Raw genomic sequence first — 17,054 nt, 5'->3', positions numbered from 1 at the left:
AATTAAGAAATAATTAAGTGCCAAACTGTGAGGTGCTAACTATGAATGCATTAAGAAGGGAGAGATGATTATGAACTGCAGTCGCTAGAGAACTGCGTAGAAGAGTGGGGGATGAGTTACAGCGTGCAGACTGAATGGGACTGGAACAGGCAGAAGAGGGGAGAAAAGAGAGATGGGAAGAAATCAGCAAAGAAACGTAATTTACTTATTCTTTTATTATGTTCCTCATTCATTCAACAACTTTCTCTTAAAGCCTGACTGAAAACTAGGCACTGTGCATAGCACTGGGTGGGAACCACAAAGAAAAAAAAAAAGACGTGAATCCTGTCCTCAAGGAGCTCGTGCTCTAGCAATGGCGATAAACATGCTATAAAATAACCATTTTACAGCACAGAAAAGATGTGACTCAGAAGAGAGCTCCCAGTGATGGTAGCCAGGAGTCAGCCATGAGCAAAAGGTCGCTGACTAAAGCAGGTCTCTCATGGTCGCTGACTAAAGCAGGTCTCTCAGGTCTCTCATGGTCTCCTTAACTTGGATATTGGTTCTGTAGGACCAGAACTTTCATTTTAATAAGATGATCAGGTCTGAGGAGCTGGTCATGTTAAACTAATTATAGACCACAATTCTTTAGATCAAGAAGCCACTGTATTAATGAAGAAGAACACCAGGGTCAGCCCATAAGAGTTCAAAGAGGGCTTGGCAGGTGGGGAGTGAAAATAAAGGAACGGGCCCGAAGGAGAAAGCAAGTGTCCTGGGCTCACTTGAGACTGGAGGTGGGGTTATCTCCTAGTCAGGTACGAGTTCTCTTAGGCCGCTTTCAAAAGCCGGTCAGCCCTACCTTTGGTCCCACTGACTGTTAAATCCCATCACACTCTCAACCAGCTGTACCAGGCACTACAGTGGGGGCAAAAGCCAAGCCACATGAGACACAATCCTTACTCTCAGAGCCAAATCTACTCAGTCAACATTTCTGGTCATTTATGCCATCTTTAGTACTGGACATTCTGTGCACGGCATTTAGAGGTACTACCAGGGAACACAGTCTAGAGCTCTCTGACGCTCACCTCCTATCTGAAGTTTTGTTGTGCGAAGAGCTATTGATGGAGTACTGCTGAGGGATTGCAGGCCATCTGTTCTCTCAGTTCTCTAAAAATGAATCTATGGGTTGATTCAGAGCATCCGAGGACTAAGGTAGGGTCTATCTAAATGGCAGACGTGGAAGCAGAGTGCTAGTTGCCTTTTAATATTCAGTCTCCTTCCACGGGAGGGGCTTGCAATTTTTTTCTTTTCTTTGTTTTGTGAGGTGGGGGTGGTTTGAAATCAGATTGTAAGTATTTTAGGCTTTGTGGGTCATTCAGTCTGTTGCAATGACTCAGTTCTGCCACTGGGCACAAAACCAGCTTTGGGCAACACACAAACAAATAGGCTTGGCTATGTTCCAACAAAACTTAATTTATAAAGACAGGCAGCAGGTGGAGTTGGGCCTGCGGGTTTTCCAATCCTGTTCGATAGCAATAGCGCCCCTGGTTCCATGTGGGTACAATGTCATCCTGAGTAGATTGTGGGAAGGACTGTAAAGAAGAGGTCAAACCACTGAACGTGCAAACATTCTGCCGAAATATGAGCAAGCAGCAAACTGACAGAGTGAAGCGTCTCCCACATGCACTTTGCCCTTCGAGCAGAGTGAATGAATGATGAGCAGGTGTCAAGGCAAACCCCTTTCCCCACTACATCTCTGTGACGAAGGTTACAGTGCTTGAGCCTTACCATCTCTAACAGCTCCAAGCATTCTGAAAAAGGAATACCAGAGACCAAGTCTTAGAATCATCAGAGTTCACTGTGAAGACAAATACAGGGCATGTTTTATTCTTGCAAAAGGTTATTAGGAGAGGGACTTGCCTGGTGGCACAGTGGTTAAGAATCCGCCTGCCAGTGCAGGGTACATGGATTCGAGCCCTGGTCCGGGAAGATCCCACATGTCGCCTAAGCCCCTGCACCACAACGACTGAGCCTGCACTCTAGAGCCCACAAGCCACAACTACTGAAACCTGTGTGCCTAGAGCCCGTGCTCCGCAACAAAAGAAGCCACCGCAATGAGAAGCCCGCGCACTGCAACGAAGAGTAGCCCCCACTCACCGCACCATGAGCAGCAACGAAGACCCAATGCAGCCAATAAATAAATAGATAGATAAATAAAGGTTATTAGGAGATATGGCTCATTAGATAAAACAAAAATAGTAAATATGTCACGCGGGTGAATAAAAGGGCCACTCCATGTTATTACTGTCACTCTTTAAAAAAGAGCAAACATACGCAAGATCAATACCCTCTTCTGAGCTCAAGAGAGCATTTTTAGTCATTTAACTATGTAGAGAATAATCTCTCTGTTCATTACATTTCCAGGTAAATTTGGGGGGGGTACCAGGTTTCCACTTGACTGCATAGGGTAATGGTTTCTCAGATAAAGGCATTCTACTATTAGAGAATCAAAGGATTTCAGAATTAGAAGAGAGTTTAGAGATTACAGAACAGACACCAGTGTCTGAGGCCAGTGAGACTTACGTAGTCAAGAGCCCCACAGGTGAGGAATGGCAGACGCAATTCCATTGAAGGCTGGACTTTGACCCAATGGTCTCACCACACAATGTCTCATCTGCCTCCAAATGCCTGCAGTAGGCTTACACTTCTTCTTTTTTTTTGCGGTACGCGGGCCTCTCACCGCCGCGGCCTCTCCCGTTGCGGAGCACAGGCTCCAGACGCGCAGGCTCAGCGGCCATGGCCCACGGGCCCAGCCGCTCCGCGGCATGTGGGACCCTCCCAGACCGGGGCACGAACCCGTATCCCCTGCATCGGCAGGCGGACTCTCAACCACTGCGCCACCAGGGAAGCCCTACACTTCTTTTTAATAGTCAGATAAAGAGTAAAGTTAGAATGGCTGTGAGAGTTAGAGATAACACACGCTCAGGTTCAAGTATTTGGCTCATGAGTCAGGAACTAATTTTTAGCAAGGTACTTCTTCAAGAAGGATTCAGCCCCAAAGCAGGCCGATATGCTAACCTACCTCTGAAAATTCGCTTTGCATTTAAAATCCAACATTCAAATTCCTTGTGCATCTTTAAATTAAATTAAAAATTTAAGCATGAAGTTAGACGTAAACTCCAAATCTGACTTATGCCCCAAAGCCAATTTTCATGTACTTTGGATTCATGGGCTGTGGAACATGAGGAAATTTCAAGGTGTCTGATCTACTGAAATCCTTGGAGGGTACTCCAGTAAAGCAAGATTAGGCATTACTTGGTCCCTGAAGGTGAACAAGGATACAGCAGTCTTTTGCCAAAGGCCTTCAGTGTGAGGACTTTTCTCACTATATGCCAAGTTGATTGAGATTTGTGTTCTCTGGCTAATGTCAGGGAGCTTTTGGTACTGTAGGCAGTGAACTCATTTGACCTGACGTCTCAGTATATTAAGGCAGGTGGTGAACCCCGGCAAAAAAAAAAAAAAAGTAAACCTACAGCCATCTGTTTATTGTATTCTTTATCTATGGATATTCAGAGCCCTCAGACTTTTTAAAATCAATAACAAAAAGGGTAATAAGGGAATCTACAAAACTCTCCAGCATCTTAAAATGCTTTTTTAGTCTTTCATTAAATAGAACTGGAAGAATATGCCAAATTAAAGCCAAATGCAAACTTATCCTAAACTGCTTATCCATCGTCTGGAATTTCCCATCTCCTTGTTTCTACCAGCGCTGCCTGTCCTTTGAGCTATCCGATTGTTTATTATGATAAGCAAGTTGGCTAATCAAAGTAGAAAAACAAAAGCTCAAATCACTTTAGTGTTCTTATTGGCTCTAGTTTGACTCCAGTAAAAAGTTATTGGATGGAGTATGGGAAAATGGGTTAAAACTGTAGACTAAAATAAATAATATTTCTCAATTCTGTGTGACCTAGAATATCTTCTATGTTGTATGAACTATTGATATACTGTTAAACATGGCTAAATTTTGTGGACGATAATCAAAACCCTGATGGGTGTGTTTTCCAGTAAATCGGAGCTACCTATAGGCAACGTTAATAAAGATTAATAAATAATTTGTATCTTTCATGGTAAGTGATTTATCTAATCAGAGCTATTTTATCTATTAGTCTATCACCTATATATCTAACAACTGTCAATTATCTCTCTCCCTCTCTCTCTCTCATTCATTCAACCATCCATCTATCCATCCATCCTCTGTAAGGCTGGATTTCACAGTGGTTAAAAACTTGGGCTCTGGACGCAGCAAATCTGATTTCAGTTCCTACTCCTATCACTTACTAATTGTGTGACCGTGAACAAGTCACTCAACCTCTCTGAGACCCTGTTTCATAGGGATAATAAGAAATATCTACAGTTTTGCATATAAACGACTAAGCACAGAATCTACCATACAGGAAGTATTCAGCAAATGGCAGCTATTTTGATAACAGAACTTTCCACATGCCAGATCTTCAAAAACAGCAGGAAAAAAGACTTAAATGCCTTTAGCTCCGGAACTTCATAGTTCGCCTATAATGGCCAAAGACAGATAGTGCCTACATCACGGTCACTGAAACAGTGGAAATTACCCATCTATGATTTCATGGAACAATCATTTGTGAAGGTCAAACGTGAGCAGTCAATGTTAGGCACTGTGGGCAGAGGAGAGAGACACTTCGGTAAACACGATACCAGATACAAAGGAGATTTGTACAAGTGTTAAGATACATGACGCAGTGACTCACTCTCTCTGGTGTTGGGCAAGACTTTCAGAGGGTGTGACTCCTGAATTGGGTCTTGAAGGATAAATAGGAGCTCATCAGATAGAAAAGACGAGAGGCATGCTTGGCCTCTGTTCTCAGTATTCCTGGCAAGTGGCCTACACTGACTCTCACAACCAGCAGGGTCCTGGAGAGAACTGTTGTTAAGCTGAAAACTTTAAGCAGATGGCCACGGCAGGCACGGATTCTCACACGGCTAGAGATTAGGTATCTACATGTTCCCTAAATCTAAACTGAAGAAGCACAAGGGAGACAGTCAGTACTCAGGGAGGCTGGTCTTAAATTCAGAAAGATTTCTGTAAGGTGATGTCACCGTATAAGAAATTAGGTGCAGAATATCAACAAAGTTTTTAAATTTTTAATTATAAAGACAGAAAGAACAACATGCATCCTCATGAAGTAACAGAGGCAGGATAAAATACTAAAAGACACACCAGTGGAATGTACACAAAGGTCAGAAAGGAAAAGGGGTAACAACCATCTCGAATGCAGAAAAAGGAATTATTCTGAGTTATTCTTTGAAAATGAATTCAGTACTGGGAATCAGTGATGCTCAAGACAGGGGACCTACATCCTCATCAGTACTATCCCCGCAGTTCACGGGGCGTTCCCTGGCCCACACTAGGGGAACATGTGGAACATAGCAGCAAATGGGTGAATCCAAAAAGCCACTGGTCTTATCTTTGTGCTGGGAAGGTTTTCCTGGCTAAGGAAAAGGAAAATGCCTGGGACTAAGATGGGGAAGAATAAAGTGACGCTAATACTTGGCCTCCTGGCACAATGGGATTAAAGGCAGGCCAGCCAGGCCACTTGGGCCCTGATCTATAATATAAAGAGTGCTGAAACATCCTGGTTAGAGATCAGAAACGTGGATGGAGTCAGCTAACTCAGGTTTCCACACACAACTTACATAATTGGCAGGAATAGATTGGTTCTACCCCCTGAAAGTAAACAAGAGTCTTCTAGAGAAAACGAAGGGGAAAGAAACAAAACACCTCCCTAGGTTTCATTTAGCTAAGGTGACCAAATGTCCCTGTTTGACCAGGAGATTCCCAGTTTATGCCTGCTATTTCATTGCAATTATTAACAGTAACCCCTTCCTTCTCAAAATGTCCTGCTTTGCGTAAGTTATACAGTCACCATCTATTTAGCCTATGTAACAAAGTACTGTAACGAAAAGACTGAATGAAACACGTTCCTTTTGGTAGAAAATGTATTTCGGGATGAGCAAATAGCACCAGTGGAGGAGAAAACCTTCAACTTCATAGAAGAATGCCAACAAAGACCAAATGATAAAAGCAGAAAATCATTCTTTTACAAATCCTAATGGAATTATTAAACCAGGTGAGACTTACTGATTGGAATTAAAACGATCATGTGAAGAGCTGATGGGGAACTGGAGATTACACAATGACCAAGTAACACCACACAGATTGCTTTTGGTGGCAGAAGGAAAAAAATATAACTTTATAATGGAGGCTGTCAGTGCCCTAACACTGTGGTGAACCTTAACTTATCACTGATGGGTAAACCAGTGTATGACATCACTTAAAGTATATTCTACTCACAATGGTTAACTGGAATCTAATCAAGTCTTTAAATGCAACTTCCAGTTTGTAGAAAATCCAAGAGACGGAAAAGAAAGTTAAATCATGCTCTGAGGCAGCAGTCAGGCCCAATCCAAGTCAATCTTTTCAACATGCCAGTGAAATACAAAGCAGGTCTCTACTAGGTTAAGAGAGACTTAAGGGACATATAAACCAAATGCAATGTGTAGCTCTAAAATTGACTGACTCTAAAGGACATTTTGGAAGAATGTGAGAAATATGAATATGAACTGGGTATGGAATGATGAAAAGGACAGCTGATTATTTTTAGGTATAATATGGTATTCTTTATTATGTAAGCAAATGTCCTATTTTTTCAAAAAGATGCACACTGAAATGTGGGTATAAGGACATATAATTTACTTTATTCCTTCTGCATAAAGATACGGTTAAAAAAGAAAAAAAGTGCATGTGCATGCACTACATACCCACGTGATGTACAGTTTAGAAAATCGAGTTCTCCCTATACCCATCAGGGGAAAGTAGAACTGTTTAAAGAATAATCACGTGAAGGGGTTGAGATCAGCCTGTCCCAGGTGCCCCCGTATCTCCAGCTCTAACACGAGGGATGTGCCCACAGAGCAGGCATGTTTTTACGGTAGACGCAGACTGTGCGCCAGAATTCTAAGATGGTGGCTCTCCCAGCATCACAGCGCTAACAGGGGCCTGGGGAAACCGCTGCGGATAGCTCTTTGCCCTAAAGCAACTCATGGGTACTTGTCTGGGAATGCACAAATCTAAACTGAAGGAATGTCACCAGACATACGGTGGAGCTTTGTCTCAAGAGCACAACAGCAGCAGCCGACCCAGGTGTCCTCAGGGCAAACAGGAATCTCTTCGAGGGCCTATCCCAGGAGCAGGAGGCAAACCATTTCCTAAGGGGGGTGGGGCCCCAACCCTGGTAAGCAACATCCTTATGGGACACCGGTGCTCTGATACCCTAGTTGCAAGACCTCTCTGTAGGGAGAACAGATCTAGGTGGCAGGTAAAGAACAGAAGAGGTAAGGAAGAGGGGGAGAGACAGGATTTATGATAAAAGTAAAAAGACGGGGGTTAGAAATGATTAGAGGTGGAGGATTTATTTGTGTATGTAACTTTATAATGGACCAGGAGAGACGTCACAATAGCAAAGTGAGAAGTGAAGAGGAGTTAAAGGAGAACCAGAGGTGAGGGCGGACAGCGCAAGACATAATGAGCAGCAACAGGAACGAGGGGTAAAGCACAGCAGCAATGTGGGGGAGATGGATGGAGTCTGGAATGGCAAAGGAAACAGAAAGACAGAGGGGGCAGGAAGTAAAAGGAAGACAGCAGGTCAAAGGCTGAGGGGGCAGAATTTGCAACACATCAGAGCTGAACGCATCTTCTTCATCTCTCTACTCACAGGAACTTACACAGTAGGAATTCGGGGCAGGGGGCGGGGGGAGGAGAGAGGGAGGGAGGAAGGGAAGGGGGCGAAGGAAGGTGGGCAGACACGGAAGAGGAAGACTGAGAACAGGCAGTGTGGAAGGCTCCGTGAAGGCGTGGAAGAAGGACAAAAGAAGTAGGGAATGAGGAAGCGCTCATTTCAGAGGGCCAGAGCGGTGGGTATTAGCTTAAACACGACAGACACGGTGTTCCTGAGCGTTCCACGTCACATTTCAGAATTACGTCATTCAGATTTACCTTAGGAATACAAGAATTGTTTTGACCAGGCAACATTTCTTTGGCTAACCTGAATCATAACTTATCTTATACAAATGCCTAGAACTAGGGTAAGAGCACGATCCACTTTACTTCAAAAACAGAGCCAAACAGCTCTTGGATGTTCTCTGCACTGCTGAGTGATGCCAATCAGCCTATGGGGCTCCTTATTTTCCCCATGGTCCTGCTCTCATCCAGAGGGTCATTTCAACACATGAACTGCCCTGAGGCTGCTGAATATTTTCCACCCTTTATTCTGTCTGCCCAGAACCAATACAAGAGGCAAATGCTGGGTTAACATAATTAATGTAGACAGAAATCTGGCTAAATACTACGAAAAAAAATCCATTTTTCAGGCGCCCAATTATCTACATTGCTGACCACATTGATTACATTAATCCAATGACTGCCAGAGCTTTACTTTCTTTCTGTTAGGCAAGATTTAATCTAGAGAACTAACAAAGCTCTCTAGGATGCAAATCTCTCCCAGGACACATGATTTTGATTGACAGCTCACAAAATAATTCGGGAATGCATGCAAAATTCGACTCCCACGCAATTTTCATGCAAAGGCAAATCTATCCATCAACATAACAGTGGCTCCCAGGAAGCAGTCAAGGTTCTGTGCCTGGAAACTAGAAACCAGGAGGTCTGATGTTTGCGAAGCCATAATCAAGCGCATTTGTTTGCGGTTCTTCATGTGCGTAGGTGTTTTCCAGCATATGAGTAAGATCCGAAATTTGCATTAAAAATTATTATTACAAGATTTCAAAGCACAATGAAGTATGTGTTTGAGAACTGCTGCTTTACAATTTGGGGAAAGAGACAGGTAGTGAATGCAGATTCCTAGAGTCTTCAGTTTGCTTTTCAAACAGAAAACAGTAAAATACTCTCCCTGACTCATCATGCCAGTGCCTTACAATATAGTTGAAATTTATGAGGTTGGCACAAGTTTAATACCTATACTTCCTAACTGTGCAGTTAGAATCAGATAACAATACACACATTACAGAACACAGAAGGTCTCACTGCAGAGCACCTGCACATGAAAGTAAAGAGAAAGATGCAAAGGGCCTCCTGGAGGAATACTTACTATTTGGTAGAGTCAGATAACTGATATTCCCGTCGTCTGTCATAGCATTCCTGGATTCCAGGATCGTTCCATAAACTCTTTATTGCATCTACATACGGATTCTCAAAAGCAGACACCTTCTCCACATCAACTTCTCGAACTAATTGTGCGTGAGCCTGTTTAAAAAAAAAAAAAGTTTTAATCTCCTTTCCATCACTGAAAATTGCCTTTGGTTTGCATATTACACTGTGCACAAGTGAGGTCTTTCCTCATATACTGGTTTTTGAACTGGTTTATAATAATGTAATGCTTCTTTTTTTTTTTTTTTTCTTAGATAAAACCCAGTCCGAAATCTTCCCCTCTAGATTAAACCATGAGGCTACCTAAAGTTGACTAGAGGAAAGCAGAGTGTTTGGTTCCCGTCGGGACAATGAGGATGTCATGCTACACATAATGACTGTTTACAGGTGATGATCACAATCCTAAAACAATTAATGTTATTAAAGGGAAAAAAGAGACACGTATCCCCTCTGTGTTTATAGTTTATTATAATCAAACGCACAATATACCCAGCCCTAAGTGTTCTCATGGGCTGGGTATTCACTGAGTAGCAGAAGCTCAGTCAGACTCCTCAACTCATCAGGGTTAGTTTCTGTGGCTCGCTTCTGGGATAGGGGTAAAACCACAGAAGAACAGTTAACATTAACGACTGAACCTGAGCAGCGGTAGGCATGCCTCTCCACTCCCACACCCCTGAATTGCCAATATTTATTTTATAGCTGCCTTATCTATACTCTCAGATTCAGGAGGCTACTCCGTTTTTTTTAACAAGGAAAAGGGGCTTTGTTATTTTCATTATACAACATTTAGCAGGAAAGAGGTAAAAAGATTTAAAAAAATTTTTTCAACAAGATTGAAATCAAAATGTTGTATGGTCAACCCCCAAATTAACCAGAATATATCATTGTCTAACAATCTCAAACAAAATAGGTTTTCATGGGTGTAGTTTACATGTAAATTACATGTGCACATGAATATGTAAATCAACAAATAACTAATTATCTTGAAAACTGGAGACAGATGGCTGATAATTTGTTAAAACAGTCTTGATTTTGTACAGATAAACTTCTGAACTAGGTCAGTGAATGGTTATCTTAATTACATGATGACCCAATTATTCTTTTCATAGAGTGTTAAGCAGATAGAATTTAATAAATTTAATCCATGCTAGGCCTGTCTGGTTCCCCATCTTTATCTTCCTTCTCATCCCGTAAGAGGGAAGGGCCCCATGTCATTAGACTAATCTTGACTTAGCGAAAGTTTTAAGAAGCCCAACATGCCAAGACTGAAGAAACCACCTTTCTTGCTAGCTCTGCTCTGACCCTGACAGTCAGATCTAGTAAGTGAGAAGCCCTATAGCTCTGCCCTGCACCCCAACCTTGGAAAATGGATCCCTATAGTTGTTTTCTGTACCTAGCCCCTGCCCAGGCAATCTGTCTTATCCCACCAGCAATCCTGCCATCCTGAAGTCCTGTTCCCAAGTCTCAGACCTCAGGTGGGCCTACCTCAGTCACAGTTCCCCATGAGGCTCCCCCTTGAAAACAGTAACATTGGCTCCCAATGAATCCCCAGTGCTGTGCTCCGCCTGGCTCTGTAGCACCTGTTGCTCCGTGTCGATACCAAAGACTGTACCGGTCCCACCTGCTCTGCCGTCTGCCTGCTCAAGTGGACCTCCTTCAAGCACGAAACACTGGCTGTGGGGCCTCCTGCACTCTGCCCAGCAGGCATGTCTCATACCTTCACAGGTATGCCTGATGTCAAGCTTTGACCTCGCCTTTCTGCCTTTGCTCACTGAATACAAACAAGTGCTAACTCTCTGTGTCCTGAGATATGACAACGATCACCCATGGTATAATCCTCAGTTAGAATCCCCGTGGCTATGTCTGTTTTACAGCGCTCTCTAGAGGATTCTGTGCACCTTGGAGGGCAGATGTGGGGCAGGAACAGGGATGTACGGGATGGTCTCCTGCTGGATATACTCTAAAGACATGGTTTTCATCTGACTCTGCTGCTTCTTATGACATTGGGTAAGTTGCTTAATCTCGCCAAATGTTATCTCTGGTGGGGAACATCCTGCCCCGACAAGCTCACGTGACTTACTATTGTGCTACAGTACAGTAGTTGAGTGGTTCTCAAAAGGCGGTACACACACCAGCAGCATCACCTGGGAATGTGATAAAAATACAAATCCTTCCATCCTACCTCAAACTTTTTGAATAAGAAACTGATTAGCAAATTCCTGTTTTAACAGGCCCTCTGGATGATTCTGATACATGGAAAAGTTCGAGAACCACTGTGAACTATTAAGCGTCACACACACACTAGCTGTTGTGGTCATAATTAACTGTCTGGCTGGCCAGAAAATTGCTACTGGAAACTAAAGAGAAGGGTCCCAGAAAGGCAACGACACTCCAAAGCAAGGGGCACTATAAGGGCCAGGAAGCCACAGAAATGAATAAAACAAGCCAGATGTAGGCAACAGGGAGTGATAGGGACTACAGCACACTGAGAAACACACACCCTAATTAAGGAGGACGGCTGCTATTTACCTCCCACTGACTGCCACCATTGGGGTATAGGCCCCGTGTTGCCAGATTTTCCGATTTACCAAGGGAAGCCCAAAATCTAGAGTTTTCCATGAAATATCCCTAATTTTTATTCTTGGCAATGCTAGAAACGATAAAGTATATCTGTGCCTGGGTTGGATCAGGTACCACTCATCTGCTCCTCCATTTACTTCCCTAATAAGATTGACCAGTAACACTATGTCCTACACAGAAGCTGGAACACAGTAGCTGGCCACTTAACACATGCTAATAAGTAATTTTGCAGCACTTTCCTACAACAATATTTAGACAAACTATTATACCATCCATAGGGAGAAACGGTTGAGACCTCTCTGAATTGCATAAAAGCTACGTGATGATACAGGTTAGTGTAGGCAGTATTTAAAAACTGAGTTTGATACTCACTACACTGGGCCAGCCATGTCATCTGGAAGGAGTTCTGTTTCTGTTTCTAGAGAAGGTAACTTATGCCAGAGAAAACAGTTTCAACATAGCAGACACTTTTTACTATGACGATTAAATGTTTATTGAACCCCAGTGAAATGCTAGGTAACATAGCAATTAAAGACTTAGATGTAGTTGCCACGGAGGGGTAGGGGTGGAGTTGGGGGGGAACAGTCCATATAGCCGGCAACCAACCAAAGCACAGGATTATGTGCTCCAGGAGGAGAAACGAGGGAACATTTGCATTTCCAGCTTTAATTGCAGTGGACTGTAAGGGCATCTCAATAGACAACATCCTCAACAGTTGTGTGACCGAAAAGCCTGCTCCTGTAAAATGAGATTACTTTCAGTTGTTAGAAAACTCCTCTAATTTCCTATCTTGTTCCATCTCGGTTTGCTTTTTCTTACATCTGGAAGGCCTTCTCTATTCCTTTCTTTAGCTTTTGTTCAGGGGCCGTATCCTATGCCGTCTCTGACAGGAAGATGTTCCTAATGTTCCTCCTCTCCCCCAAAATGTGAGCTTTGTGTCTTTTGAACCATGGAACTTCTACATTTTGCTTTATGATGATAGTTACCTCTTGGCTTATCGTCTTCTAGACTATACATTGAGGGAAGGGGCTGTAGCTTACTGGCTCTAATTTCTTTTGGGGTCCAGCACAGAGTGAGCAACAACAAATATTTGTCTAATTTAAGTGCATTTAAAAAGTACATATACACACAGTGTCAAGTCCTACAAGTCAAAGACAAGTTTCTCAAGGAAATCTTCCATCCATTGCCTACTCTCTCAGAACCACATAATCCTTGACAGCACTTATCTCAGTAGCTAGTGTACATCTATTTGTGTGCTATTTGTTAGTATCCTTCTCCCTGATCACTGTATAAGTTCCAAGACAGGCTCAGCATTGCAGTATCAGGGTCTAGCAGAGTGCCTGCCACTGATGCTCAATAAATATTCGTTGAATGAAGTATATAAGGAAGGAAGAGTGGAAATTATACTAAACTGGAAATTGGAACACCTAAATTCCAGGCCTGGCTTTACCCCTAACACAAGCCATAACCCTTAGAAGAAACTACTTTACCTCTATAGAGCTTCATTTTCCTGGTCCACAAGATTATGCAATTGAAACAAATCATCTCCCTAAGGCTTCGTCTAGCCATAAACTGCATGACTGTAAATAAATACATCTAGAATGCATGGAGCACCAAGGAGTTACAACACTGTCCCTCCAGGAGCACATAATATATCATTTATTGAAACAAGACCTCACTATTTCAAACAGTGCCTGACAATAAAGGGCAGAACATGGTTAAGTCTGTACATCGGCAATGCTACATAGGGGTTGAGAAAGTAGAACTCAGTATGGATAGAGAGGTCAGACAACATGTCAGAGAGAAGAGAGGATTCGGCTGGCAGGCAGAGATGAAGATGATGAACAAAGGCTCAGCAGACAAAATAAACATGGCCCTCTCTTTTAACTGTGGGAAAAAAAAAGTCTAGTGAGGAAGTTTCATGCTGACCCTTACTGCAAATTAAACTCCACAGTGAAAGCTACAGTATTAATCTCAGCTATGAACCATAATCAAGCTCCACCAACTATGAAAGTATATTGGCCTCAAAAACCACAAGATCACCGCTTTGCCTTCATCCAGGTCACAATTTCTAAGTCACTTTCATTGCCTACTAAGCTTTGTTTTTTAATTCCACCCTTGCTGTTTTGTAAAATGACATTCAAATATAAGCAACTGTAATTTGCATTTATGTTAGAGCTTTCACCTGAAGTTCTCAAGTTATTTAAGTGTGACAGCATTTTATAAAATACACACAGAATTTTTACATTGCCTATACAAAGGTCCTCAATGGAAGTGCAATCCTCTCATTTTTTTGGTAAAAAATATTCTGTATGTGGAAAGAATATTTTTTAGTACAATGTGTTAGACTAGGAAGATAAATTAGACCCTTTTCTATTTGTCCAAATGTCAGATGTGAAGTAATCACAAGTAATTACATGAAATTAAACAATTACTAATGAAAAAGGCTATGATGAAAAGGAAATAAGTCATTTCTAATAATATAAGTAAGTTACAATTGACTACCCTTTTTATTTTGAACACCGTACATAGAAAAGCAAAACAGGTATGAGTTAGTTAATCATATAAACAAAATGCAAAATATAATTCTATTTCATTTCAAGTTACATTTGAACACACTGGATGGAAATACTTAATAATGAAAGTTAGCTTTCAGAATTCTTAGCAAGCTGGTGGCAAGCCTCAGAGGGAACATTGTGAGAACTAAGTAGCTACCCTTAGGAACTCTTGGCAGAATTTTTGGTTAAGACCACATGGAAACCGCAGGATGTGCCAATGTGGTAATGTCTTGTTTTGGTGATTTGGTGGTCATAAAATTCAGGTAAATCTTAGATGTGTTGATATTTCCAAGGTTGCTTCAGCAAGAGGAAGGAAGAACTGAGTTCCCACCACAGTGAGTCTTACCCTGCCCACAGAAGGCCAAGTCTTCAGATAAAATAACAAAGATCTTACAGTCACTTTGGAAGGATTTTCAAAAACTCATTAACAGCTTGAGGTGGCTTTAGGCTGGAATGTCACACCTATTCTGGTTCCTACACTCTAGAAGTAGAAAACCAAATGGTAACTTGCACATTTTTGAAGCTCTTAGACACAAATATTCAGCTCATTAGGGCTGCTCTGTTTGAAAGGATGCCCGACACACACAGAGGGGCTCTGAATTAGAAAAATTCTGAACTGCTGTCTGAGTATGTTTTAATCCTGAACCAAGGTGCACATCTTCTCAATCATTTTTTTTTCCTTGTTGCTTATTTCCATTTTGGCATTTGATTGTTATGAAAACAAACAAACAAACAGGCTTTTTTTGTTTTCTTCTCAAAGGAAATAGAGTAAAATGATGGACCTTGGGATCAGATCTCCCTGTTGTAATCCCACCTCCACCCAGTACTAGTTGAGCATGAACTTGGGCAAGTTATTTAACATCTCTAAACCTCTGTTTCCTAACCTGTCAAATGGGGGTAACAATGGCATTTATTTTATTTTTTTAACATCTTTATTGGAGTATAATTGCTTTACAATGGTGTGTTAGTTTCTGCTTTATAACACAGTGAATCAGTTATACATATACATATGTCCCCACATCTCTTCCCTCTTGCATCTCCCTCCCTCCCACCCTCCCTATCCCACCCCTCTAGGTGGTCACAAAGCACCGAGATGATCTCCCTGTGCTATGCGGCTGCTTCCCACTAGCTATCTATTTTACGTTTGGTAGTGTATATATGTCCATGCTACTCTCTCACTTTGTCCCAGCTTACCCTTCCCCCTCCCCATATCCTCAAGTCCATTCTCCAGTAGGTCTGCATCTTTATTCCCGTCTTGCCCCTAGGTTCTTCTGACAAATTTTTCTTTTTAGATTTCACATATATGTGTTAGCATACGGTATTTGTTTTTCTCTTTCTGACTTACTTCACTCTGTATGGCAGTCTCTAGGTCCATCCACCTCACTACAAATAACTCAGTTTCGTTACTTTTTATGGCTGAGTAATAGTCCGTTGTATATATGTGCCACATCTTCTTTATCCATTCATCTGTTGATGGACACTTAGGTTGCTTCCATGTCCTGGCTATTGTAAACAGAGCTGCAATGAACATTTTGGTACATGACTCTTTTTGAATTATGGTTTTCTCAGGGTATACGGCACTTATTTTAAATTTATTTATTTGTTTATTTATGGCTGCGTTGGGTCATCACTGCTGTGCGCGGGCTTTCTCCAGTTGTGTCGAGTCGGGGCTGCTCTTTGTTGTGGTGTGTGGGCTCTAGGCACATGGGCTTCAGTAGTTGTGGTTCACGGGCTCTGGAGTGCAGGATCCACAGTCGTGGCGTACAGGCTCAGTTGCTCCGTGGCATGTGGGATCTTCCCAGACCAGGGCTCAAACCCATGTCCCCTGCATTGGCAGGCAGACTCCCAACCACTGCGCCACCAGGGAAGTCCCTATGGCATTTATTTTAGATGGTTAAATGACAGAAAGGATGTAAAACACTTAAAGGCAGACCTAACACCCAAAGCTGCTAACTGTTTAAAAAGCAGAAGAAAAGGAAAATAGCACAGGAAACATAAAACGTGTGGTGTACACACTTACCAGCTCTGTAACCCTAGGCAAATCACCCACCTTTATTTGCTCAAATGTGAAACAACATTCTAGAGACCAGCCTGGATAATGGATCTCAAAGGGTCCTCAAATTTGCAAACACCCCTTAAAATTTCCTACAGAAAACGTGGGCAAGAACTATCATTTCTTAGACCACTTCGCCTTCTCTGACTTCATTACAACTTGAACAGCTGACCTTCATTCATTAAGATGCGCTGAACAAAGAGTGACAGTTGTTGATGCATTTTCTTATGGTCATTACTGCATAAATGACAAAGAACAGCAAAGTCACACCGAGCTGCTGCTGGCTGGGTTCAGTAGCCAGTGACTCATTCCTATAGAACAGCCTCTCCACACTTATGATTCAACTCATGGCTCAGCAAAATTACAAATTACTACATGACACAGCCTTTTGAAGTCCCCGATGAAGATGATAAATCCTGTGTGTGGAATCTTTCAGTGCTAGGGAATCTACTGATTCTCCTTTGCTAAAGCATCCACATCCCTCTTTACCCTGGTATCACAAGAACAGAGTAGGTATCCACAGATACTCAAGACCCTTAGAAAAACTGTCATAGTATTTGCATATAACCTATGCACATCCTCCCATATCCTTTAAATCATCTCTAGATTACTTACAATACCTAAT

At 42.2% G+C, this 17,054-nt stretch overlaps 1 protein-coding gene across 1 annotated transcript in view; it reads right to left on the bottom strand.

Annotated features, from left to right (window-relative positions):
- The window catches only part of LOC112395611 (guanine nucleotide-binding protein G(q) subunit alpha), a 187,837-nt gene that overhangs the window by 80,458 nt on the left and 90,325 nt on the right, over positions 1–17,054 (bottom strand). Inside the window, exon 2 of the mRNA XM_024738923.1 lies at positions 9,180–9,334. Coding sequence (XP_024594691.1) covers positions 9,180–9,334 — 155 coding nt within the window. The remainder of the gene's footprint in view (positions 1–9,179; positions 9,335–17,054) is intronic.

The sequence above is a fragment of the Neophocaena asiaeorientalis genome, unplaced genomic scaffold, assembly GCF_003031525.2.
Source record: "Neophocaena asiaeorientalis asiaeorientalis breed wild unplaced genomic scaffold, Neophocaena_asiaeorientalis_V1.1 scaffold249, whole genome shotgun sequence".
Lineage (NCBI taxonomy): Eukaryota > Metazoa > Chordata > Mammalia > Artiodactyla > Phocoenidae > Neophocaena > Neophocaena asiaeorientalis.
Note: the sequence above shows the minus strand (reverse complement) of the source record. Positions and strands in the feature narration are given on the sequence as shown.